This window comes from Crocuta crocuta, unplaced genomic scaffold (genome assembly GCF_008692635.1).
Source record: "Crocuta crocuta isolate KB4526 unplaced genomic scaffold, BGI_CrCroc_1.0 scaffold388, whole genome shotgun sequence".
Taxonomy (NCBI): domain Eukaryota; kingdom Metazoa; phylum Chordata; class Mammalia; order Carnivora; family Hyaenidae; genus Crocuta; species Crocuta crocuta.
In genome coordinates, this window is record NW_027528867.1 from 1,545,981 (window position 1) to 1,569,714 (window position 23,734).

General features: G+C 42.5%; 1 protein-coding gene across 1 annotated transcript in view; it reads right to left on the reverse strand.

Moving 5' to 3' along the window:
- The window catches only part of PKD1L3 (polycystin 1 like 3, transient receptor potential channel interacting), a 62,637-nt gene that overhangs the window by 27,024 nt on the left and 11,879 nt on the right, over positions 1 to 23,734 (reverse strand). Inside the window, 25 exon segments of the mRNA XM_077756320.1 lie at positions 3 to 223; positions 308 to 368; positions 371 to 499; positions 1,127 to 1,356; positions 2,291 to 2,354; positions 2,357 to 2,452; positions 2,785 to 2,941; positions 2,943 to 3,035; positions 6,804 to 6,896; positions 7,147 to 7,263; positions 8,194 to 8,464; positions 10,725 to 10,729; positions 11,399 to 11,450; positions 11,452 to 11,581; positions 13,296 to 13,515; positions 13,837 to 13,901; positions 13,904 to 13,963; positions 14,212 to 14,273; positions 15,090 to 15,215; positions 15,275 to 15,347; positions 15,350 to 15,425; positions 16,857 to 16,973; positions 19,873 to 19,969; positions 19,971 to 20,003; positions 22,140 to 22,317. Coding sequence (XP_077612446.1) covers positions 3 to 223; positions 308 to 368; positions 371 to 499; positions 1,127 to 1,356; positions 2,291 to 2,354; positions 2,357 to 2,452; positions 2,785 to 2,941; positions 2,943 to 3,035; positions 6,804 to 6,896; positions 7,147 to 7,263; positions 8,194 to 8,464; positions 10,725 to 10,729; positions 11,399 to 11,450; positions 11,452 to 11,581; positions 13,296 to 13,515; positions 13,837 to 13,901; positions 13,904 to 13,963; positions 14,212 to 14,273; positions 15,090 to 15,215; positions 15,275 to 15,347; positions 15,350 to 15,425; positions 16,857 to 16,973; positions 19,873 to 19,969; positions 19,971 to 20,003; positions 22,140 to 22,317 — 2,826 coding nt within the window.

The window sequence follows — 23,734 nt, forward strand, 5'->3', positions numbered from 1 at the left end:
GCTGATGACAATGTTTTGAAACACTGATAATATCATGGAAATAACCCAGCCAGTGGCTTGGTCTTTGTTCAGTTCTAGGCTATGAAGTGCAGTAAAAAAGGCTGCAGCCAGGCTAGTGACCCCCGGAAGGGGCCAGCAGATGTAAGTCAACCATCTGGGCAGGCCTTTAGTGATGAGCTTCTTCCCCTCTTACGGACTCAGGAGGGGGGAACTGGTTGCCTCCCTTTTAAGAACAGAAGTTGAATAATCCGCCAACAGCTGAGAGAGAGGCGCAGGAAGATTACAAGGAAGCCGGTGTGGTGCTTACCTGGATGGCCCCTGTTCTGTTGGGAAAATACGCATTTCCAAGAGCTCCTGGAGTTTTGTGGTTGGTTGGTGGCATCTAGGATGTCACAAGGCTGGCCAGCCTGGGCGGGATCCAGTGCGCTTGCAGGAGATCGAAGCCTCTGCAGAACTCTGAGCAGGTGACGGCAGAAATGATGCTGGCTTTCAGGAACCACTGCAAATGCAGGCCGGGGTTCACACTTGAGCAAGTGGGAGACTTCAGCAGAGAGTAATTACTGGCAGAGATTAGCAACTCATTCATTGATGAGGTTAAATTGCCCAGTCAATGGTGATGAGACCGCAATTAGTATTGTCTTCTCCGAGCGTGCTGGCTAACTGGTAACGATTTCTACAATTCTGCACTGTGATTCAGAATAAAAACAACTTTTGCTCTAGAAGCAAACAAAAATTTAAACCTAATTGGGCTTTTTCACCAGAACTGCAGGACATGTACAACTATATAAGTGCCCAGGAGGCCCAAACTATGTTCAAGAATCCATAGATTACATAATCTCACCATTCCACAGAAGAGAAAGGAGGACACGTTTCAAGAGCCCCCAACAAAGCAGATGGAATATGGGGGCATCTGAGGGCAGTTTTGTGGGTTCTTCCTTAATCTTTTACTTTGTTTCAACAGCTATAATGTCTTGAAAGTTCTACTGGAAGTTTAAGGAAGGTGAGCCAAGCAGAAGGTTGTACACTGCCTGCTGGTTATGCTGAGCGGTAGGAAGGATAGGAAAGAGGCAAGCAAGGGAGAAGGAGGTAGAAAGCACATCAGTTCCTAAAACCTGCGGAAGTTCACCATTCACCCAATGGGGTCCTGCCTGCCGATGAGAGCCGTGACCCTCTGAGTGAGAACAGATGAGGCTGGATAAAAGCTGCACCAGCTTGTTAACGTTGGAAGGAAGCCATAAAGATTGTTCCAACTCTGAGAGTAAATACGTACTTCTCCTGAGTAGGAATCCCAAAGTTTCCTTTAATTCCTGAATGTAGAACCAAGATGAGAAAAGTCAGTTTTACATTCACCCAGGACTGGTAGCAGTTATAGATGGTGAGGTTGTCCCTTTAGTAGGAGAGGCAAATTCTTAGTGGGAAGAACCTCCATTTTTCATTTTCTTTCACCTTTTTCAGAAAGAAGTCACCTCACAGTAGCTTCAAAACTAGTTTTAGGAGGACCACCTAGGTAGCTATGTTGTTTAAGTGCCTGACTCTTGATTTTAGCTTAGGTGAGTCTACGGCCATACCACCCTGAACGCGCCCGATCTCGTCCGATTTTAGCTTAGGTCACAATCTCATGGTAGTGAGATCAAGCTCGGGGTCAGGCTCCATGCTGAGCATGGAACCTGCCTGACAGTCAGTTTCTGTCTCTCTCTCTCCCTCCCCCCTCTGTCCCTCTCCCGCTAACACTCTCAAAATAAATAAAATAAACATTTATTAATTTATTATTTTTTAATGTTTACTTTTGAGAGAGAGAGCAAGAATAGGGGAAGGGCAAAGAGAGAGGGAAACACAGAATGCGAAGCAGGCTTCAGGCTCTGAGCTGTCAGCACAGACAATCCCACAACCGCGAGATCAAGACCTGAGCTGAAGTTGGACACTTAACCAACTGAGTCACCCAGGCGCCCCTAAAATAGACATTTAAAAAAAGAAAACAAAACTAGTTTTAGGAGAATAGAGAATGAAAGAAAGGATCATTTGCTCAAACATCAAAAATGAAAATTTCAGATTTGTACCTTCTACACTCACATCCTGTCCTCAGAATACTGTCAGTAAGGGGAGAAACAAGGGGCATGATGCATCGTAGCCCAGAGGAGAGAACTTAGGGAAAAGCTATCAAGATTAATAGGACCCCATGAGCCTTCCAGAAGATCCCGTCTGCTGGCCTTTCCGGCTACATGGGGAAGCAGGGCCCACCATCTACCCATACAGTTAGATACCCAGCTTACCTCAGTCACCTCTGTGAGACAGAGGCTCAAAAGGAGCATGTGAGAGGCAGGAAGCCTGGCGGGAAGGAAAGAGAGGCAGGGTTCCTGAGACCGAATCAGGATTACAAGACTGACTGGGGAGAGGACGACAGCAGTTTGGATGCTGATGAGCAGTTGGGACCAGGTCACAGCAAACGGACACACTGGAAGAAGAGCATCACATCAACTTTCATCCTCAAGAGCTGAAATCATCTCAGAGCCCTTCCCCTCCCAGCTTTAGGCATTTATTTGGCAACTTAACCATGACTACCTAAGGACAGGACATCCTCATGGCAGTAAAGATCCCGATGTGTTCCTAAGGCTGCTTCATTCACTAATGAATGGGAACCCTGAGGAAACCTGTTAGCGTATTCGAGTGTTAGCGCAGCCAAGGAAAAACAAAGGCACATCAAGATCGTGTTTCTGACCCTGCAAGGAAGGAGCGTGTGGTACAGTAAGAGGATTACACACCACAAACGCCACACATCACCCAGGCCTTGCCCATCTCTCTCAGCACTGGTGCCATTTCTTCTCCAGAACATGACATTGACAGCCATCTCACACAAAAGCAAGGTCATGCAGCAAGAGAGCCTCTGGACTCTTGTGAACTGGTTCCAGGGATGTCGAGCTAAAGCTGAGAACCACAGATGATCCCTGGGTGAGCTTTTCTACAATCATGGAGGAGAACAGGTGTCTATGAAGAGAAATCCGAACAGAGCAGAAGCGAGACTTCATTTCAACAGCATCCTAGACTAAGAGGCGGTTTGCCTGGCAACATGCTTACAGCAACAACTCAGCCACTATCCAACACCTCTAGAAAGACTCTCAAATTCATGGCAACGTGATTCTTTTGTAGTTTTAGGACAAAATGTTGTTGAGGATAAGGTTAATTTATATTGTATGAGAGTTTAAAATTAAAAACAGTTTTTTATCTTCCCAAAAGCTTTGATAAATCTTTTACTCTTCAAGAGTTTGCATTAGTCTTCCACTCAAGATAGTTTGGTAAATTCAAGTTTGAGCCCCTTCTCTACTCCATATATGGAGGAATTATAAATAAGGCATAGAAAGAAGGAACCAAAGCGGTGCCTGGGTAGCTCAGGTGGTTACACGTCTGACTCTTGATTTCAGCTCAGGTCATGATCCCAGGGTGGTGGGATCCAGCCCCGCATCAGGCTCTGCACTGACAGTGTGGAGCCTGTTTGGGATCTCTCTTTCCCTCTCTCTGCATGTGCACACACTCTCTCAAAATAAATAAACACTAAAAAAAAGGAAGAGCCAAAAATATGGGCTGGGCTTAAAAAAGAGCTGGGACACCTTGGTGGCTCAGTTAAGCATCTGACTTCAACTAACTCAGGTCATGATCTCAGTTTGGGGGTTCGAGCCCCATGTTGGGCTCTCTGCTGACAACTCAGAGCTTGGAGCCTGCTTCAGAATCTGTGTCTCCCTTTCTCTCTGCCTCTCCCCTATTCATGCTCTATCTCTGTGTCTCAAAAATAAATATTAAGAAACTTAAAAAAAAAAAAAAGAGCTAAACATCTTTGAAGAGAAGAAATGGAATGAATAAACATGGTGATGAGCAGGGTAGATTTCTGGGCTCCAGGTCTGGAAGAAGGCAGTATGCAGGCAGGAATTTGCCTCTTGCAGGGTAACTGGAACTGAAAGTATTTCATAGGGTGGGGTAGGTAGAGTAAGCCAACTTCACTGCTTGGAGCCCAGGTTCAGGCTGGAGCTCATGAAGGGAGACTGCAGAACAATAAACTGCTAATTTATGGGCATGGAGGTGGGTGAAAAAAGGACAGCCCCATAACCAGGAATTGAGCCAAGAAATCCACTGGTAAATGACAAAATCTGCAATAGCCCTAGTTTTATCAATTCCACTGAGGGAAAGGAGATCCAAAATACTGTAATATAATAAGGCCTAATTGTAGTCTAGCCATGTGAAGAGTTGCATGGAAACAGCAGCAAGACTACCAGTCAGGGATGAAGGATAGAGAGAAACTGAACAATAAAACCACCCCGAAATAAACATATAATCCCAAATTCCTAAACTCAGAAAGAAATCAAAGAGAAAGGCAGCCAAAACAATAATTCAGTACTGATGAAATTAATTTCGTGGTGCTCTATGAAAAAAACCACAAGACTTTACTGTGGTATAATTTATATATGATAAAAAGGCACCCATTTGAAGCATACAGGTGAAGGGGTGCCTGGGTGGCTCAGTTGGCTAAGTGCCCAACTCTTGATCTCAGCTTAGGTCTTGATCTCACTGTTGTGAGTTCCAGCCCTGTATTGGGCTCTGCTCTGTGTGTGAAATCTACTTTAAAAATGAATAAAAGATACAGTAGAATACATTAAGATTTTTAATTTATTTAAGCGATCCCCACACCCAACATGAGGACTAAACTCACAACCCTGAGATCAATAGGTGCACACTTTTCTAACTGAGCCATCCAGGAACCCCCAGTCCAACACATTTTTAGTGATGTGAACACTTGTGTAAGTACCACCACTGCCAAGTTATCACCCCAAAAAGTTCCCTTGTGCTCCTTTCCAGTGAACCCCCCTCAGACTCACCCCTGGCCCCAAGTGGCCACTGATCTGCTTTCTGTCTCTGTACAAGTTTGCCTGTTTTAGAATTTCATATACATAGAACCATATTGCATGTTTTCTTCTGTTCTGGCTTCTTTCGCTTGGCAAAATGTTTTTGAGATTCACCCATGTAACTGTATCAATAGACTGTTCGTTCTGTTGGTGAGTAGTATTCCATTAAATGAACAGGCTAACACTTCTTACTCATTCGCCTGATAGACACTTGTGTTGCTTAGTTTTGAACTGCTATTAATAAAACTGCTATGAACGAATGTGTATACAATTTGGGATGGACATATGCTTTCATTTACAAGCCTTGCCAGACTGTTCTCCCACGTGGCTGCAGTGTTTTGTGTTCCCAGCATCACCTGTGAGTCCCAGTTGCCTCCAACTTCACCAAAACTTGGTTTTGTCAGACTTTTTCATTTTAGTTATTCTGGTGGATGTTTAGTGCTCTCACTGTGGTTTAGTTTGCACTTTGTGATGACTAGTGACATTAAGCATCTCTTCAAGTGCTTATTATACATTATTCACCATTATAATCAAAATGGAATGAAAGTGTCTGAGTTGCTCAATAGATGCCTGAACAGAGTGCAGGCAGCAAGCAAATGATCAGACTCTGCTGGCCCAATGGTCTAGAGTAGCATGGAAAAACTCATTTTGCTGACAAACAGGCAGGCTGCACACTCTTTTCAGGTGGACAATATTCAGCAACAAGTTGAGCACCTGGGCCTTAGACCTTTGACTTCATTCTCTTCTTTTTCCCAAACTCCAACCAACCAATCATCTCAGTCCTTAGTTATTTTCATTGTTATTCTCTACACCCACCTCTTCTCATCCTGCTCACTGCTTGATAAAAACAGGATCATGTGGACCTCGCACACATCAGGTTCACATGCTCACCACGGATCTTTTCCCTCTCTAGCCCCATGGGCACATCCCATATCATGATTCTTCCCTTATTTCCCCTCAAGCTCTTAATTTTGACCCAAAGTATACTTAGTGAAAAGTCATTCATTACATTTAATCTTTTTTTTTTTTTTAAATGTTTTATTTATTTTTAGGAGAGAGAGACAGCGCGATCAGGGGAGGGTCAGAGAGAGAGGGAGACACAGAATCTGAAGCAGGCTCCAGGCTCTGAGCTGGCAGTCAGCACAGAGCCGGACGCGGGGCTCGAACCCACGAACCGCGAGATCATGACCTAAGCGAAAGTCGGACGCTTAACCGACTAAGCCACCCAGGCGCCCCATCATTACATTTAATCTTGAAAGATATTTTTCACATTTAGAGGTACTTTTAATTTACAACACTTTGGAGCAGTAACTTGTTATTATCTGCGGTTTTTACAATCATGACAACATTAAATGAAGATAAAAGAAAAAAATCACCTATCACTTTACCACCCACACAAAATCATATTGTTAATTTCCCATACCAAGGTTTCTTTTTTGTAGATGCTTTGAAATTTTTTTTAAATATTTTCTTTTTAACATTTACTCATTTTTTTTTTTTTTTTTTTTGAGACAGAGAGAGACAGAACATGAGCAGGGATGGGAGGAGGGCAGAGAGAGTGAGACACAGAATCTGAAGAAGGCTCCAGGCTCTGAGCTGTCAGCACAGAGTCTAATGCAGGGCCTGAAGCTAAACTGTGAGATCATGACTTAAGCTGAAGTCAGACGCTGAACAACTGAGCCAACCAGGTACCCTGATGCTTTGAAATTTAAATCTAATTGTCACTGGTTACAATCTGGCCCAAAGCATTATTGTCATTTGTTGTGATGGCATGCTAGACTTGCCCCAGCACACCAGAGATCCATGAAGAAGAAAGGCGGAGGCAGCGGGGACTTACCAAGAAAGGCTGGCCCCCAAATCATCATGCCAGAACCGGATGCTGCGCAATTCCCCTGGAGAATTCTAGGGGAAGACGTCTAGGCCCCTCCCCTCAAAGACTGCCTTCTCAGGGTCATGAAGGTGATGGGGCTCGCTCTGGCCCTCTGATCCATAGAGGGCGATAACCACCTAAAACACATAAGGAAAGATAAAATGCAAGAAGCTCTAAAAGGATTCTTTGGGCTTATCCCAAAGGACAAGGGGGAAGACAGAGCTGTACTGAGATGAAGTCTTTGTGGGGTTGGACAAGGAGAGAAGCCTCTGCAGATGTCCAGTGTAGAACTAGGAGCCGCCCTCGTAAGTGCTCCTGGACGCCGGGGCGTCACTGGGTCAGAGCGCATCTTGGACAGTAGGAGACATAAGGCAAGGAGTGCAGAACATTCATCTCATTAAGCTTAGCTGCTGTGGAGGCCCTTCTTTGACAGCCAGTGGAGACCTGCAGGAGGTAGTGAAACTGAGAGCTGCGGTCATTATCAGCCAGGACAGTGACCTTTACCTGTAGGAACAGCAGAACCAAGATGGATCTTCACCTAGTGTAGCCCCTGCTTCCTCCAGCTAAGCAGCAGCAGGACGGTCCGCTCCAGCCTTGGCACTTCCGTGGACATCAAGGGCGGCGCGCGGGCACAAGATAATGAACAAGAGACCTAAGTGATGAAGCAGGAGATGAGGGCTGAAGTCCCAGGTTTAGGCCTCTAATCTGAAATATTCATAGACAGCTGATCAGGTCTTGGCCTCAGAAATCCTTCCACCTCCTGCTCACCCAGGTAGGGTTATCACACTAGGGAGGACACCTAGTTAAACCTGAATTTCAGATAAACAATGGATCACTTGGGAGCAACACACTAAAAATGCATTCACTACACAATATTCAAATTTAACCAGATGTCCTATATTTTTGTTTCCTGTAACTGGCAACTCTACACCCACGGCAACAAAGAAATGGACGGTGTGTATTCTACAATCCCCAAGTGTAAGAAAACGTAAGAATACAAAATGCATAGGATAGAAATTTATAGGAGGCTGTCATCAAGGGGTTTTTGTTCCAAAGAGAGATTCCTTACAGGTTTCTTCTATATTGCAGTTACATGAAATTAAAATTTTACTTACACCTGACTTTCACATCCAATGTATAAAGTGAGATACACTTCGATTTGATTTTGTTTAAGTTCTCTAGATGTTCTGGCTTATTCCTAACTTAAACGAATCATAGGGGGGTTCAACCTCTGCTAAAGAAGGAAAAAAAAAAGAATATAAAGAGTTAAATTGTGAAGCCCTGAGACAGGAGACATGAAGAGAAATTTAAGAAAAAAGTCCCAAATTCCTATGCCACCCTGAATTCCTACCATGCTACCTGCCTTTTCTGGTGAAGGTTTTTATCCACACCCNATTATGGCAAGGCTTTTGGAACCAAAGTCATGATCTTCACCTTCTGCATGTTTGCTTGATCCTTCCTCCAAGCCCACACAGAGGTGAGCATCTAGAATCCTAAAAGGCTGGCCAGCAATGACACCCTAGCAGGGCTGCTGGTCACATGAAGGAGCAGCCTGATTGTGTCTTCAACGTTCACCATCCTGGACACAATGAAGAAGTCACTGCCAAAGCAGTTCAGGTGGTTACAGTGACACTGTGTCCTCAAAACTGTTCTGTGGGCCACCCTGCCATTAGAATCAACACGTTGACTATAACTGAACAGAGTGCTAAGGAAGAGACAAACATAAAACACAAACACAGGCAATTTTGAGAGGGAAAACAATGTCCTGGTCATGTGTTCACCACTGGGGAGCATGTAAACTGGTGGATGTGGAGAGCAATCTGTAAACCTCTACCAAACATGCAGAAGCACAAACTCTCTGCATCTACCATTCCAGCTCTGAACCCATAACCTTGGGGGAACTCTGTACATGTGCACAGGGAGACGTGAAAAAGAATGTTTCTGTCAGCATTGTTCATAACTAAAAGATTGGAAACAGCCTATATATACATGTCCAGTAACAGCAGAACATACAAACAAACAAACAAACAAACAAACAAGGAGAGGACTCCTACTGCATACTAATGGAGTAATCTCTAGCAGTTAACATGAATGAGTCAGGGGGCACCTGGGTGGCTCAGGCGGTTGAGTGTCTGACTCTTTATTTCAGCTCAGGTCAGGATCTCATGATTCATGGGTTTGAGCCCCATGATGGCTTCTGCACTGACAGCGTGGAGCCAGCTTGGGATATTCTCTCTCTCTCTCTCTCTCTCTCTCTCTCTCTCTCTCTCTCTCTCNCTCAAAAATAAAATAAAAGACAACTTCCCATTTTAAAAAAATGAGTTAGAGCTAGATATAGCAACATGGATAAATCCTGAGTGAAAAAAAAAAAATTAAAGAAGGCTATGGTATAGATGATAACATTTAAACAAAGACCAAAAGCATGCAAAACAACACTTCTATATCTATGTTTGTCAGTCTCTCTCCCTGGAATGTAAGCTCAGGAAGATGCTGTCTTGTCCAAGGCTTTATCTCTAGTTCCCAGACATGGGCCTGGCATGTAGAATATGCCTGATAAATATGTGCTGAAAGAATCAGTACAAATGCCGATTTCAGGACAATGATCACCCTGTGGTAAGTGGGAGGGAAGACTGGAGGGGGATCCACAGAGGGCTTTGATTATTCCAGAGTATTTTTCTATTACAAAAAAATCTGAACTATATAGAGGAAAATATCAACTCTGTGATAAAGCCAGAGTATTTAATGTTTTTATTATATTATCCCCTATAACTTCCCAGAACTTCCAAATGTTGCAACATTTCTTCATAAGAAATATTTTCAGGGGTACCTGGGTGGCTCAGTCAGTTAAGCATCCGACTTTTGATTTCAGCTCAGGTCATGATCTGGAGGTTTGTTGGTTTGAGCCCAGAGTTGGGCTTTGTGCTGACAGCATGGAGCCTTCTTACAATTCTCCTCTCCTCTCCCTTCCCTCCCCTCTCTCTCTCTGCCCCTCCCTTGCTTGTGCCTCCATGTGCTCTCTCTCTCTCAAAATAAATAAACTTTAAAAAATATATATTTTTAAAAATGTCACTAGGCAATGAAATGAAAATTACCAATTCCACGTTCTATTGTGCAGATGAAAAGCTTCAAATATTGTATGACTGGCTGCTTTCCACGGCACAAGGTTAAGTTCTGGGTTCCGGGTCTATGTCCCACCCTCTAACTCTCATCCTGCTCTCTGTAGCTCTCTTCCCTGCATGGGGCCCCCAGCGCTGTACATGGTGTCGAGGAGGCAGGAGACACACTAATGCCTTTTGAGAGCAGTGAGTCATTGCCGGGTGACTCTTGCAACTCAAAGTGTGGTCTGGACAGCATTGACATCCCTTGGGAGCTCATAAGAGAGCCAGAAGCTTAGGGCACCTGGGTGGCTCAGCTGGTTGAGTGTCCAACTTCAGCTCAGGTCATGTCTCACGGTCTGTGGGTTTAAGCCTCACATCGGGCTCTGTGCCAACAGCTCAGAGCCTGGAGCCTGCTTCAGACCCCGTGTCTCCCTCTCTCTCTGCCCCTTTCCCACTTCACTTTATCTCTTGCTATCTCTCAAAAATAAACAAACACTTAAAAAAAAAAAAGGTAGAAGCTCAGGTCTGGCCCTAATTTACTGCAACAGAATCTGCAACTTAATGGGCTCCCAGGTGGAGAAATCTGCTTGAGAGGCTCTGGTCCAGATCTTCCAGAAATCCCTGCCACGAACAGTGCAGCTGTCTTCCAGAGCATCCTCTCTCCCTGTATTCACATGTGAATGACCTTCTCTCAGCTCTTTTACAAAGAGCTTCATGATTTCCAGAACTTTACACCACAGTCTTGGTGCAAAGGGGCCAGGACTTAAATCAGATGGGATCACACAGAATCACCCATGTGAAAATGCAGGGCACCATTTTAAAGTGAGCAGACCCCTGAAACTAGGTGATAATTAGAAAAGTCCCCACCTAACCTGGAATGTAGCAGGATCTGCCAGTTTATTTTTACAAAAGCTCTCTTATTAAGCAAGAAATTTGTTTCCTTTTATCCACAACATATTTAACACTTATAGAATTTAACAGCATCTGGCGAGGATGTGGAGAAACGGGCACCCTCCTACACTGTTNCCTTTAGCTTTAAAAAAAAGAATTTAAGAGCATCTACCTACTACTTAAAAAAATTTTTTTTAAGTTTATTTATTTTTGAGAGAGAGAGAGAGAGAGAGAGCAAGCAAGTGAGTGCACAAGCTGGGGAGGGGCAGAGAGGAGGAGAGGCAGAATCCCAAGCAGTCTTCGTACCATCAGCACAGAGCCCGATGCAGGGCATGACCTAAGCTGAGATCAAGAGTCCTGCTTACACGAGTGTTGTCACCCAGACACCCCTACCTACTGCTTCTTTTATCTAGAACTGTCAGATTCACCCTGGACTGAATGTTTGAGAAGGAAATGACAAATATAAAACATAAGTCTGCTCTGAAGAGACACACTTTCCTGGGCCGCTACATGCAATCTTCTTTTTTGCCAGGCTGATTTATTTGCCCCCTGATGCTTTTTCTTTCTGGGCCCCCCCCATGAGAGAACAGATGCTCTGCATTTCATGCCAGTTCAGGCAGAAGAGAAAGCGAAGTGGTGTGGCTTCTTACTTGGCACCCTGTGGTCTTCCACATGCTGTTGTGGCTGTCCCTGAAATAACACGGTGACGGCAGTTACCACTGAGAGCAGGGTGGGCGTGTGCTGGCTACTGTCCTTGCTTTTATTCAGCATGGCTGTTACATAGTAGGTACCGATATGCAGACTCTCTGGAGTCATCCATGTATATTACTCCTCTGAGAACAAAGAACAGCATTTCCAATGGAACAAAATTACTATCAGAACCTTCCTTACGAAGGCTCTATTGTTATTATTATCATTATTTTATTTTACAAGTGGGGAAATGATTAAGCTTAGAGTTACAAATGATTTGAAAGAAAATATTCAGTAATACAACCTGGGGCTCTGAATTTCTCCCATTCCAACAAAAAACTGTATTTTTTTGATAGATGAAGACTTAGGTCTAATGAGTCAGAATGTATGATGAGTTTGAGAAAAATGAAAGAATTGCACACCCAAATGAGTAGCTATAAGACGGAGCTAACAAAAGAAGCCCAAGAACGGAGAAAGGATGGGAAGAATGTGGTTCCAGGAAAGAGCCCTGACTACCAGGCTCTGTCACCAGATGGCTGTTAAGCTAAGGCAAGTCACACAGTCTCCTTAGTTTTCTCATCTTTCAAACAAGGTCTCTGGACCAGAGGATGGCTAAGATCCCCAAGGGACATGATACTGCCAAGATGGACAAGGAAAATGGAGCGCGTGTTCTGAATCAGCAAAGAGCCTGCTGGTAACACAGACAGAACTTTGTAGTTGGGAGCCCAAGAGTGAGAAACGCTGCCTCAGGTACTATGTCTAAGAGCAGGAATTACCTAAAAAGTGATCATTCATGTTAGTGAGGCCTGCACAAGAGCCAGAGGAAGCTTGTTCCACATGGGAAGACTGTAATGAGAGGAGACTATATCATGCTTTGTATTTTGTAACATGATTATTGCCACCCCTCCACACATTTTTTAAAAGCAAAGGGTAGCTCTTTATTAAGACTTTTGGTTTTTTAATGTTTATTTATTCTTGAGAGAGCGAGCAAGAGCATGAGTGGGGGAGCAGCGGGGGGCGGGGGGAGACACAGAATCTGAAGCAGGCTACTGGCTCCAAGCTGTCAGTACAGAGCCTGACCCAGGGCTCCAACTCACAAAGTGCAAGATCATGATCTGGGCTGAAATTGGATGCTTAACCGACTGAGCCATCCAGGGGCCCCAGTACTACATTCAAAGTTGATACCCAGTGAATATGTTTTTCGGTCAAGTACATCTAAGGCTCTATTTATGTATCTTAGAAATTCTTAACTATTTATATATGTCTCAGAAATTCTTCACTTTTCTAAGCCACAATGTAGTCATTCTAATATTACACCAAGATTTACTGAGGTATCTCTGGCCTTACCCAAATCTTAGATTAGAAATAAAATTGGAAATATCTATTACCCATTGTGCTGGAATCTTACTTCTCAACACTATGCAAAGTTTCAACCATGCAGGAAGTCGACCCATATAATCACTAACCAGATTCCAGGATTAACATTTTACTAAATTTGCTTTATCACACATGTATCAGGACCCATTCCATGACCCATCTTAAAAAAATGCATTTCATGGTCATGTATATTCATACATGTGATAAAATTACATGCAATAAACACACACACACAGGAGTGCAGGTAAAACTGATGAAATCCAAATAAGGTCAATGCATTGTATCAATGTCATTTTCGGGTTAGTATATAGTGCTATAGTTATGCAAAATGCCACCATTAGGAGAAACTGGGTGAAAGGTATAAGATCTCTCTTTCATTTTCCGTAAGTGCATGAGAATCTACAGTTATCTCAAAATAAAAAGTTTTTTAAAAAAGGAGAAAAAAAGCATTTCAAAGTAAGTTTCTCATTGGGGTTTTACCTTTTTGCCACACCTGAGTCTTTGGAAGGTTGATGTCCAGGTGGATGTGGGTGTGGGTAGGCTGACATTGGAACCCCAGATAGAGTGTCATTAAAAGGGGACTTCCAGGTTCTATGCACACGATCAGGGATTTCTCCAGGGAAGTGATGCTCACTGTGATCATAAAATGGTCTGAGCTCTTGTTGATGCTGGTGGGATAGGTTTCCATGCTAACATTTCTCTGCAGCATGATACAAAATGAGACAGTTAATCAATCTTCATGATGGTCCATCCGTGGATGCCTTCTAGTCTCCTTTCTAGTGATAATGGAATGTAACTTCCTAGGTCTTTCTCCCTAAATATCTGTAGGGATTAAGGGAGAGTATGTAATCTCAGACCCAAAACACCTCCTAAAGGTAAGGTAGTTCTTCTTGTAAAAGTTCCCAAGTGAAGCTGTGAATAATAAAATAATGGCACTTCCATGAATTTAAAATGACTTCCTTCCATCATTCTCCAAGAATTCCTATTCCCTTCTATTTCATTCCTTATAATCAAGTCATACCTCAATATCTTCCACTAAATCATGGACTTGGGACAATTGATGATTAGAGCTTAGCAAACACCTCTAATGCTTCCAACAATGTCCTTTTCAGCAAAATCCCTGAAGGGAGTGAAGCTAGTCCTGTTACCTAGAGACAAAAAAATCTGTTTCATCAACTGCTGAAATCTGTTACCTAACACCCCGATAGGTAATAATGTGTCAGATATCAAAAATTAAAGTAAAAAGTAAATGTTGGCATTTCCCCTTGTTAATATCTCAAAGAAAATAATATTTCTCATTATAACATCATATGAGGAAGAATTAAAGATGAGTCATTTACCTGTGACCCTTACAATTTTTTTTTCACATTTTTATACCTGGAGGATTCATTATTACTAGGAAAGAAGTATTCTGCTCTCCAGGATAAGACAGCAATCTTGCTCTTGTTTGTTAGGTAACTGCCAAAAGAAATACGATATATACTGATATGGATAAGTTTGTATATCGAATCAATCTTTTTTTTTTAATGTTTTATTTATTTCTAGGAGACAGAGAGAGAGACAGCGTGAGCAGGGGAGGGTCAGAGAGAGAGGGAGTCACAGACTGAAACAGGTTCCAGGCTCTGAGCTGGCAGTCAGCACAGAGCCCGACGCGGGGCTCGAACCCACGAACTGCGAGATCATGACCTAAGCGAAAGTAGGACAGTTAACCGACTAAGCCACCCAGGCGCCCCTGTATACTGAATCAATCTTATTCAGATATTCCTAGCTTTATATATAAATAGTCAAGAGTTGAGATCAATTCAAACCATAACACAGAATCTTAGTTAAATCCAGAAGTCTGTTTAATGCTTCCAACCTCTACAGTGTATCATTTTTTAAAATGTTCATTTATTTATTTTTGAGAGAGAAAGAGAAAGACCTAGCACACACATGCACACAAGGGGAAGAGCAGAGGGAGAGAGAGAATCCTAAGCAGGCTCTGTGCTGTTAGTGCAAAGCCCAACGTGGGGCTTGATCTCACGAATCGTGAGATCATGACCTGAGCCAAAACCAAGAGTTGGATGCTTAATTGACTGAGCCACCCAGGCACTCCTACAGTGGATTATTTTTAAGAGGCCTCCATTCTTGCCATCATAAAACAGAAATCCATGGCACCCAGGCTTCTTTTGTTTGGTCTGGTCAGCTTGCGTTTCACAGTGCATCATGGTGTATTTAAATGCCTGATGCCATCAATCTCAACTCCATTTGGGTCAGAATCCATTTCATACTCACTTGAACATTAAATCTGGGTGTCTGTTGAAGAGCTCTTCCAAAGCTGAGGCCGATGGAAAGCCTAACCTCACAGGTGCCGGTGATCCAAGAGTATAGAGGTTCAGGGGCCAGGTTGACATGTTTTAGCTAATGAAGGAGAAATTAAATGGAAATCAACTTCTGTGTGTTTTCTAACGATCAGAAACCAAAAATGAACCACTCCCTCCTCTTCTTCTGTTACCTGCTCAGCATTGATAGAGGTCAAAGTCACTAAAGCCCAGAAAAATGTTTCTGCTGTAGAAATGTTTCCCGGATATTCCCAAGGGCCAGCAAGGCCATTTCCAGCATATTTTCTACCTACATTTAGAAGGAAATACCATATGACTTGTGTGGCCTTTGTGGATAATGATTTTGGAGGGGCTGGGAGGGGGACAAAAATCTTGACAGTGATATACTGAAAGATGACATTCTTCGCAAAGCACCCAAAGAAAGTATTTGTAGTCTGGCTGAAGACTCACTATCCTTTGTACCAACTAAGAGGACCATCCAAGGAAATATTTCTTTGTCCCATGATATAAGCTTCCCTAGACCTACTTAGGACAATTTTAAAAAATTTTTATTTTTAGTAATCTCAACACCCAGCGTGGGGTTTGTACTCATGTCCTAGAGGTCAAGAGTGGTGTGCTCTATCAACTAAGCTAGCCAGGTGTCCCTGCCTTTGACCTACTTAGAGGTTTTTAAAAACAGTTTTATTACAATGAAATTCACACATACAAATCACTCACTTGGAGAATACAATTCAATGTTTTTCTTTTCTAGTATATTCACAGTGCAACTATCACCATGAGCTAATTTTAGATCATTTTCATCTCCCTAAAATAAAGCCAGTACCCAGCATCCAGTTGTCACTATCCATTCTCCTGTCCCCTGCCCCCCCAAGCTCCAGACAATCACTAATCTACATTTTGTGTCTAGAGATTGTGGACATTTCATAAAATGGAATCACAATACTTGGTCTTTTGTGTCTGGCTCCTTTCACTTAGTTTAATGTTTTCAAGGTTCACCCATGTTGTAGTACTTCATTCTTTTTTGTTGCTAACAAATGTACCCCATTTTATTTACCCATTGGTCAGATTGTGGACATTGGGCTATTTCCACTTCAGCTGTTTGACTATTTGAATCATACTGCTACAAACATAAGTGTGCTAGTTTTCGTGTGGATGTATATGAGCCTATTCCAAGGGGTGGGATTGCTAGCTCACATGGTAAGTTCCATTTTTAACCTTTTGGGGAACTGTCAAACTGTTTCCCAAAATGGCTGTATCATTTCAAAATCAAATAATGTATGAGGGCTCCAATTTGTCTGCCTCCTTGTCAACACTTGTGACTGTCTTTCCGGGTACAAAGTAGCATTTCATTGTGGTATGGCTTGCATTTACATAGACTAATGATGTTGAACATCTCATATGAATACAAAAATGCAAATTTAATTTACCGAGTGTCTACTATATGCCAAACACCGTACTGAGCTCTTTTCACTGGATTATAGAGCTAGGTGGGCTTGGCTCACAGATGAAACAGCGAGGAAGACCTAGAGCAGGCCTAACAGCGGTCTCTTCAGTGGTGCTGCCTGGCTGGACACTCTTTAGTGATCTAGGGAGAGCTGTGTGCTATCTGGATCTGCCAAGATTTAAAAAGTTTCTGAACCGAGTTCATCAGCAGCAGATACTGCACTTACCTGCTCATGTCATGCTTGGACCTTTGCGGCCTCCCACCAGCTTCCATTACAGTGCCAAGGGAGTGGGAGAGGCGACGGTCAGGGGGTTTTGAAGCCCAGACTGCTTTGCTCTGAAATGCACTCTCTGGTGACTTCTCGCTCCGGTAAACTGGACTGATGACACTAACCTGGGGGATTTAGGAAGCTATCACACAGAGCTATTTCTGTTTCAAATTTACTTGTGTTCCTCTTGTAAGGAGTTCAGTGTTCCTTATGCACTTCAATGCATTTTTAAAAATATTTATTTATTTTGAGAGAAAGAGGGGTGGGGATAGGGGCAGAGAGAGAATCCCAAGCAGGCTCTGAGCCATCAGCATGGAGCCTGATGCGGGGCTCCATCTTATGAACCCTGAGATCATGACCTGAGGTGAAATCAAGAGTCACATGCTTAACCCACTGAGCCACCTGGGTGCCCCTCAAATGCATTTTTATAAAAAGCAATATTACAGGAGTGTGCGGCTGAATGTGGAGCCTGCTTAAGATTCTTTCTCTGCCTCTGCCCCTCTCCTCTCCTTGCACTCTAATTTTAAAAAAAAAAAAAAAAAGGAAAAAGGAAAAAAAAGAGATGCACAAAAAAACCCCAGCATTACAACTTGGCAGTAAAAGAAAATATATCACATCTTACCTATAGGAGGGATTTGTATTTCATGTCATTCTTTTTAAGAATTAAAAAAAAATGTTTAATGTTTATTCATTTTTTTTGAGAGAGAGACTGAGTGCAAGCGAGGGAGGGGCAGAGACAGAGGTAGACACCGAATCTGAAGCAGGCTTCAGGCTCCAAGCTTTGAGCGTACAGCCTGATATATGACTTGAACTCATCAACTGTGAGATCATGACCTGAGTCGAGGCTGGAGGCCCAACTGACTGGGCCCCTAAAAGTTTTTTTTTAAACGTTTATTTTTGAGGGTGGGAATATGTGAGCATGCGCGAACACACACACACACACACACACACACACACACACACACACACACACACCAGTGGGGGAGGGGCAGAGAAAGAGTGAGACAGACACTCTGAAGTGGGCTCCATGCCCTGACAGCAGAGAGCCTAATGTGGCGCTTGAACTCACAAACCATGAGATCATGACCTGAGCTGAAATTGGATGCTTAACCAGGCATCCCTGTATTTCAGGTTATTCTAAAGAACTCAAAGAACCCTCCTGAAGAAGTAGATCAAATACCTAATTAACAAAACTAAGCTAAAAAAAGGCAAAGAGCAGTACTGGCTTAGACATCAAGTAGATGATCCTTTGAAACTCAAAAAAGCACTCAAGACTGACTTAAAATAGAGATCAAGAGAAGTTCTAAATAAAACTGAAAACCCCAATTCTCCTTTCTGTAGGCTGTTCTCATGCAAAACAAGTGAGAAGGTTAAGCAAAGTGACGGAATATCTACAGTGGGTATTACTATTTTTGTTTCGAAATGTTATTTTTGTTTTCAAAGTTATATTTACTTAAAACTTCCTCATTTAAAAAAGAAACAATAAACAAAGTTGAAAAAACATGGGCACAAAATATTTGCAACCGCTGTAACAAAAGGTCAACATCAGTAATAAATAAAGCTCTCTTAGAGACACGTAAGTAAAATGACAACTCAATGTTGGGGAAATGGACAAAGGACCTGAAGAAGCCACTGAGGGAAGAAACAGACATGGTCAATCAATATATAAGATAACGTTCAACCTCCTTAGCAATCAATAAAATATTCCCTCCTTTTCTTTCTTTTCATGCCTTTGAAATTAGAAGTGTGGGGCAATAGTTGGTGGGGATGTAAAACAGTGTCTTTTAAGAGACAATTTTATCAGCTACTGAAAATTTAAAAGCCCCTCAGTTCTATTTCTGGCACTCTATTCCACAGAAACATCTACATAAGTACTTGGTGATGTAGCTACATGCATGTCCATGGATATGCTATTTGTGAGAGGAGAAAAAACAAAAAATGTCCAACTATACATGAAGAAAAATTGGTTCATTTGTGTGTACTGACATGAAAAGATATCCATGACACAACATTAAGTAAAAACATCCAAGAGGCTGGGGCACCTGGGTGGCTCAGCTGGGGAGCCTCTGGCTTCAGCTCAGGTCATGATCTTATGGTTCATGAGTGCAAGACCAGCACTGGGCTCTCTGCTGTCAGCGCAGAGCCCGCTTTGGATCCTCTCTACCCCTCTCCTGCTCTCTCTCTCTCAAAACTAAATAAACATTAGAAATATTTAAAAAAACAAGGGGCTGAAAAACTTGAATACTTTAGTGTCATTTTTGTTAAAACAACAAACCTGTTTAAACAGAAAAAAATCTGGCAGGTTATGCACAGCAAATTAACAATAATCTGATAATATTGATGACATCTAGAAAATGGGATTAGCAAGAACAAAGATAGTGATGGCTATTGCTTTATAGCTTTAATTTTTAATGCTTTTATGCTTTAATTCAGACTTTTAAATAACAAGCACGTATTACTTCCGTAATTAAACATAAACCAGCCCAAACAAAGCAGTGCAGGTTCTATTTATATGCTTATCATATATATCTGAAAATATAGGACATGGAAAAGAAAACAAAATTAAAATTCTCATGAATTTCATTCTCTTAAGTTATTTATGGGTAGGGAGCAGAGAGAGGCATGAATAATTGCTGGGAATAACTTGGCTGCGGGGGCACCGATGGCCCATGTCTGTTTCAAAGCTGAACTGCTCTATTTCGGGCATGGAGTAGGTCTATTTCTGTCTCCCATAATGTCTAACAAATACATCAGAAAGACAGTAACCTGATAAATGAACAAAAGAAGATAAATACAGCACATCTGAGAAGGTCATTACTGATCAATTTATTTGCGATCTGCAGACTTAAAGGTACAAATACCCTGCCTGAGTGTTAAATGGAGTCTACACAGAATGGCTCACAAGGCTGAATTCTGCACAGGGCACAATCTACACATTACGTATTTTCTATTTTATACATGTTTTGTCTGCTTCACTTTCCCCTTTCTCATACCATGTTTCCTCCTGATCACCCTCTTGCTTACCTGAGATGACTTAGAAAATTCTGGGATAAAGGCTGTCCATTTCTGGAGCACCTCACAAGCTCTTCAAAGTCTGCTGTGAGTTTGCAAACTGTGAATCGCTTCGTTCAAGCTCCTGCCGGCTCATGTGCGACCTGTTGAGAATGAAGGATTTTGTCAAAATTATTTCTAGGAAATGGCTGCACTTTAGTAGTTTCAGACCTTGTTTGAACAATAATTGACCTCCAATAATATTACAAGCTCAATGAATCACAGGCTCCCCCTAAGAGTCACTACTTTCAGAAGCTTTTCTGCAAATAGATTGTTCACCTCTTCCACACAGTAGAGGAAAGAGATACCAAGGTCATACAATGATATGTACAGGGACAGATGGGTCTGGGAATAGATTTATGAGAGGAGTTTAAATCTCATGGCCATGATCAAAAGTGGAGGATGCCTGGAAACGAAAACAACAAAAAATTTTCTATTCAGAAGTACGCGTATTTCCTCAGGTTTTCTGCTGGTTCCTGTCTCTCCATTTAAGAGTTTGTGTTCAAGAGGGAAGTACAGGTACTTGAAATTCCACATGGCAGGAGGTGGGAGGCAGAAACTCTCAGAAAACAAACCCAAAAGTCTGGACATGGTCCTAAAACTTTAAAAGTCCACTGTTTTTAAACTGGAAGTCCAGCCCTGAGAATCTCTGTTTACACCAACTACTTGATACAATTTCTAGAGAACAGCCCATTGCAGCTTAATTCAGTCATGTATTCAATAAGTTTTTAAAAAATGGTTTATTTATTTTTGAGACAGAGACAAAGCACAAGCGAGGGGGGGCGGTAAGGCAGAGAGAGAGGGAGACACAGAATCTGAAGCAGGGTCCAGGCTCTGAGCTGTCAGCACAGAGCCTGACATGGGGCTCTAACTAATGAACTATGAGATCATGAGCTAAGCTGAAGTTGGCCACTTAACCAATTGAGTCACCCTTGTGTCCCTCAATAAGTCATTATTAAGTGCCTACTGGGTGTTGCGAGGCTCAGGAGTTAAAGCAGTTAAAGTCAGTTATGATTTGGCCCTTGTGGGTCATACAAGCGAACAGGGTTATTCCTAATCGGTAGAGTCTGTAGGGGGTTGGAACAGTTATAGAATGATCTTAGAATTGAGGACCACCCAGTTTTGGTTTTATATTTTGGGACCAAGGTATAAATGAGCAGGAATAAAGGTATGAGTGAGACCCAGATGCCACATAACTGCACATTTTCCAATGAAGGTCAAGGTCTCATTGAATGGCTTTCTAGCTGCAGTCAGGAAGGACACTGAGGGTGCCTTATCTGATGTTTTAGAGCAGTGTGAACTTGGGCTGAATCATGGTGGATCCCACCATTTATTTCACCTTTCTTCAATAGCTCTTAATAAAGCTTTATGGTTGTCTTCATATAAGTTTTGTCCATCTTTGGTTAGATTTACTCCTAGGTACTTGCTACTTTTTTTTTTTTAATCTTATTTTCTAACTGCTGCTGATATGTAAAAATACAATCAGCTTTTGTCTACTGATCTGGTATTCTCTGAATATTTCTAATAATTTATCTGTAGGCCCTTCGGGTATGCTACACTTCACACTTCTCTTTATTTAATAAGGAAAACAAAACCCTCTCTGTTGAAGCTACTGTAGATCCATTTTTCTGCCAGGAGAACACAATGCTAACTTAAACAATAGTGAACACATAGTTTCCAGTACCACTGAAAGTAGAGCCAGCATAAACAGGATTACTTTTTAGCAAGGACATGTTAGCTTGCATGTAAGTAGGGCTTGTGTTGAGAGAGAGAGAGAGAGAGAGAGGCAGGATGATTTTCTTCAGTCAACATTATAAAGTGGCTTTGTTTTTTTTTTTTAAAGTTTGTGGGGGGGAAAAAAGAGAACCAAGAGAAAAGGAGCACTGAGGTGGTGGAGTAGGAAGAACAGTCCAGAAGGGTGTGCCGCTGCTGGAAAATTATGGCAAGTCAACAACACTTCCTCCCTGTCTGAAGCACTAAATAATCACATTAAATAAAAATAAGGCGTTAAATGCTGAAGTGGGTATAAAACCCACTGTGGAGTGTCCCCGTGGACTGGTTTAGTGCTTGCTTTTGATCGGGACACATGCTTATCCGTCAGGCACTCTTAGGTAGAGTTCTGCTCAGAGGTAAGGGGTGAACCAGGCCCCTTCCTCACATGTGTTCCTGCAACATCACCAAAATAGAAGAAAAGGAGTGCTTCACAAAGGTACCCTGTGTGACCTGTTTTCCGTATTTACCTGATCATCGCCTCTTGAAATGATATTTGTAAGCTAGAGGTGAAGACCTCAGGATGGGAGTCCTCTTTGGGGCTTGAGGTCATCCCCACCAGAGCTTTCCCAGCCTGTGTTTCAGATGCAGGCCGGCTGCCAGGCACCGAGGTGACAGACAGGACCTGCCCGGTGACTCCGGGAAGTGCTGAAGGAAAGGGGCTGATGGAACCGCACAGGCACAGGGTCTTGGGCTGAAAGGTACGTAAAGGAAAAGGCGGAAGCCGATTTTCCCAAATGAAAGGGGAGGCAGTGTTTCCAAGACAGCAGGGGCCTGGAGGAGGCGCAGCACGGGCTGACTTGGGTGGTAAAGCATCACTCCTCTGCCCGCTGTGTTGAGAACGGACACGAAAGGGTCAAGTGTAGAAGCAGGGACGCAAGCAGGAGACGGATGTGAAGTGTAGCCGGGAGATGCTGGTGGCCTCGACTAGGCGACATAACGGTGAAGCTGGTCAGAAGTGGTTAGGTTTGGCCATATGGAAGGCTCTAAGAAGTCCTGCAGTCAAAAACATTTGTTTTCTTTCCTTCTGGAAACATTTGAGGCAATGTTGGTTGCTATCCTGCAGAACATCGCTTGGCAAATACTGACTTACGGGATTTTTACTTCATCCCTGTTCTTTTATGTTGCTAGAATGCTTATTTTTGGCAGTGGTCAAATAAAAGTAAATCTGTATTTAGACATCCACCGAAAGGTTTCTATGTAGGACACAAAGGCAAGGAGATGGAGAAATTTCCTGAATGTGAAATTTTATAGATTATGCAGAGTGTCTACTTTTATTTCCCTTTTGCTCTGATTTTTTTCTTTTTTAAAAAAGAAACTTGAATTTTATGGCATTTCAATATCCTTTTGTAAGACGTCACAAGTTCTTCCAGGTATGAAGCAGGGAATAAAGAACCAGTCAACGAATGATCATTGTAACAACAAGAAAGCCAGAGCTAGGCTTTAAAAATGTCGTTCTGAGACCTTTAAAGCATTAGACATAGGCATTAGAACCATTAAACCTGGTTCTTCCCTGTATATAAGTACTGTCCTTATGAGAAAACTACATCCAGAGCGCTCGCTGAGACAGAGCTGCGTTCTGGCAGGAGCCACCAGGAATGACATAGATTGACAATGCCAAGTGTGTGTGTTACTTACAGGATTAGCACGAGCAGGGAGGGGACGTGATTGCGGGGTGAGCAGGTGCCACAGAAAGAAGCAGAATAAATCCAAGTACAAGTCTAGGAGAGAAGTATTTCTTTCTATTTTACCTAAGGATGTTTCATTCTTGGCAAAAAACAGTGTAAACCATTTCATATGGAGAGCAAACTGATCATTTCCCACTGTTGATAATTCTGTAGACAAGCTGGGATTCTAGAGCTGAGGCTTCACAAATCACTAATGTCTCATCTCCGCTTATTCTCCAAAGGCTCTCTGTATAAAAACATTAAATCAGAGCAATCGTGAAGTTGCCAGTACATAAATATTACTGCAGAAATATCTGCTTCATAATTTTAGCAAAAGGAGGAGCTCTCTATTAATAAACCACAGCATTTTTCTGATCTTTCCTCCCTTCTTTCCTTTC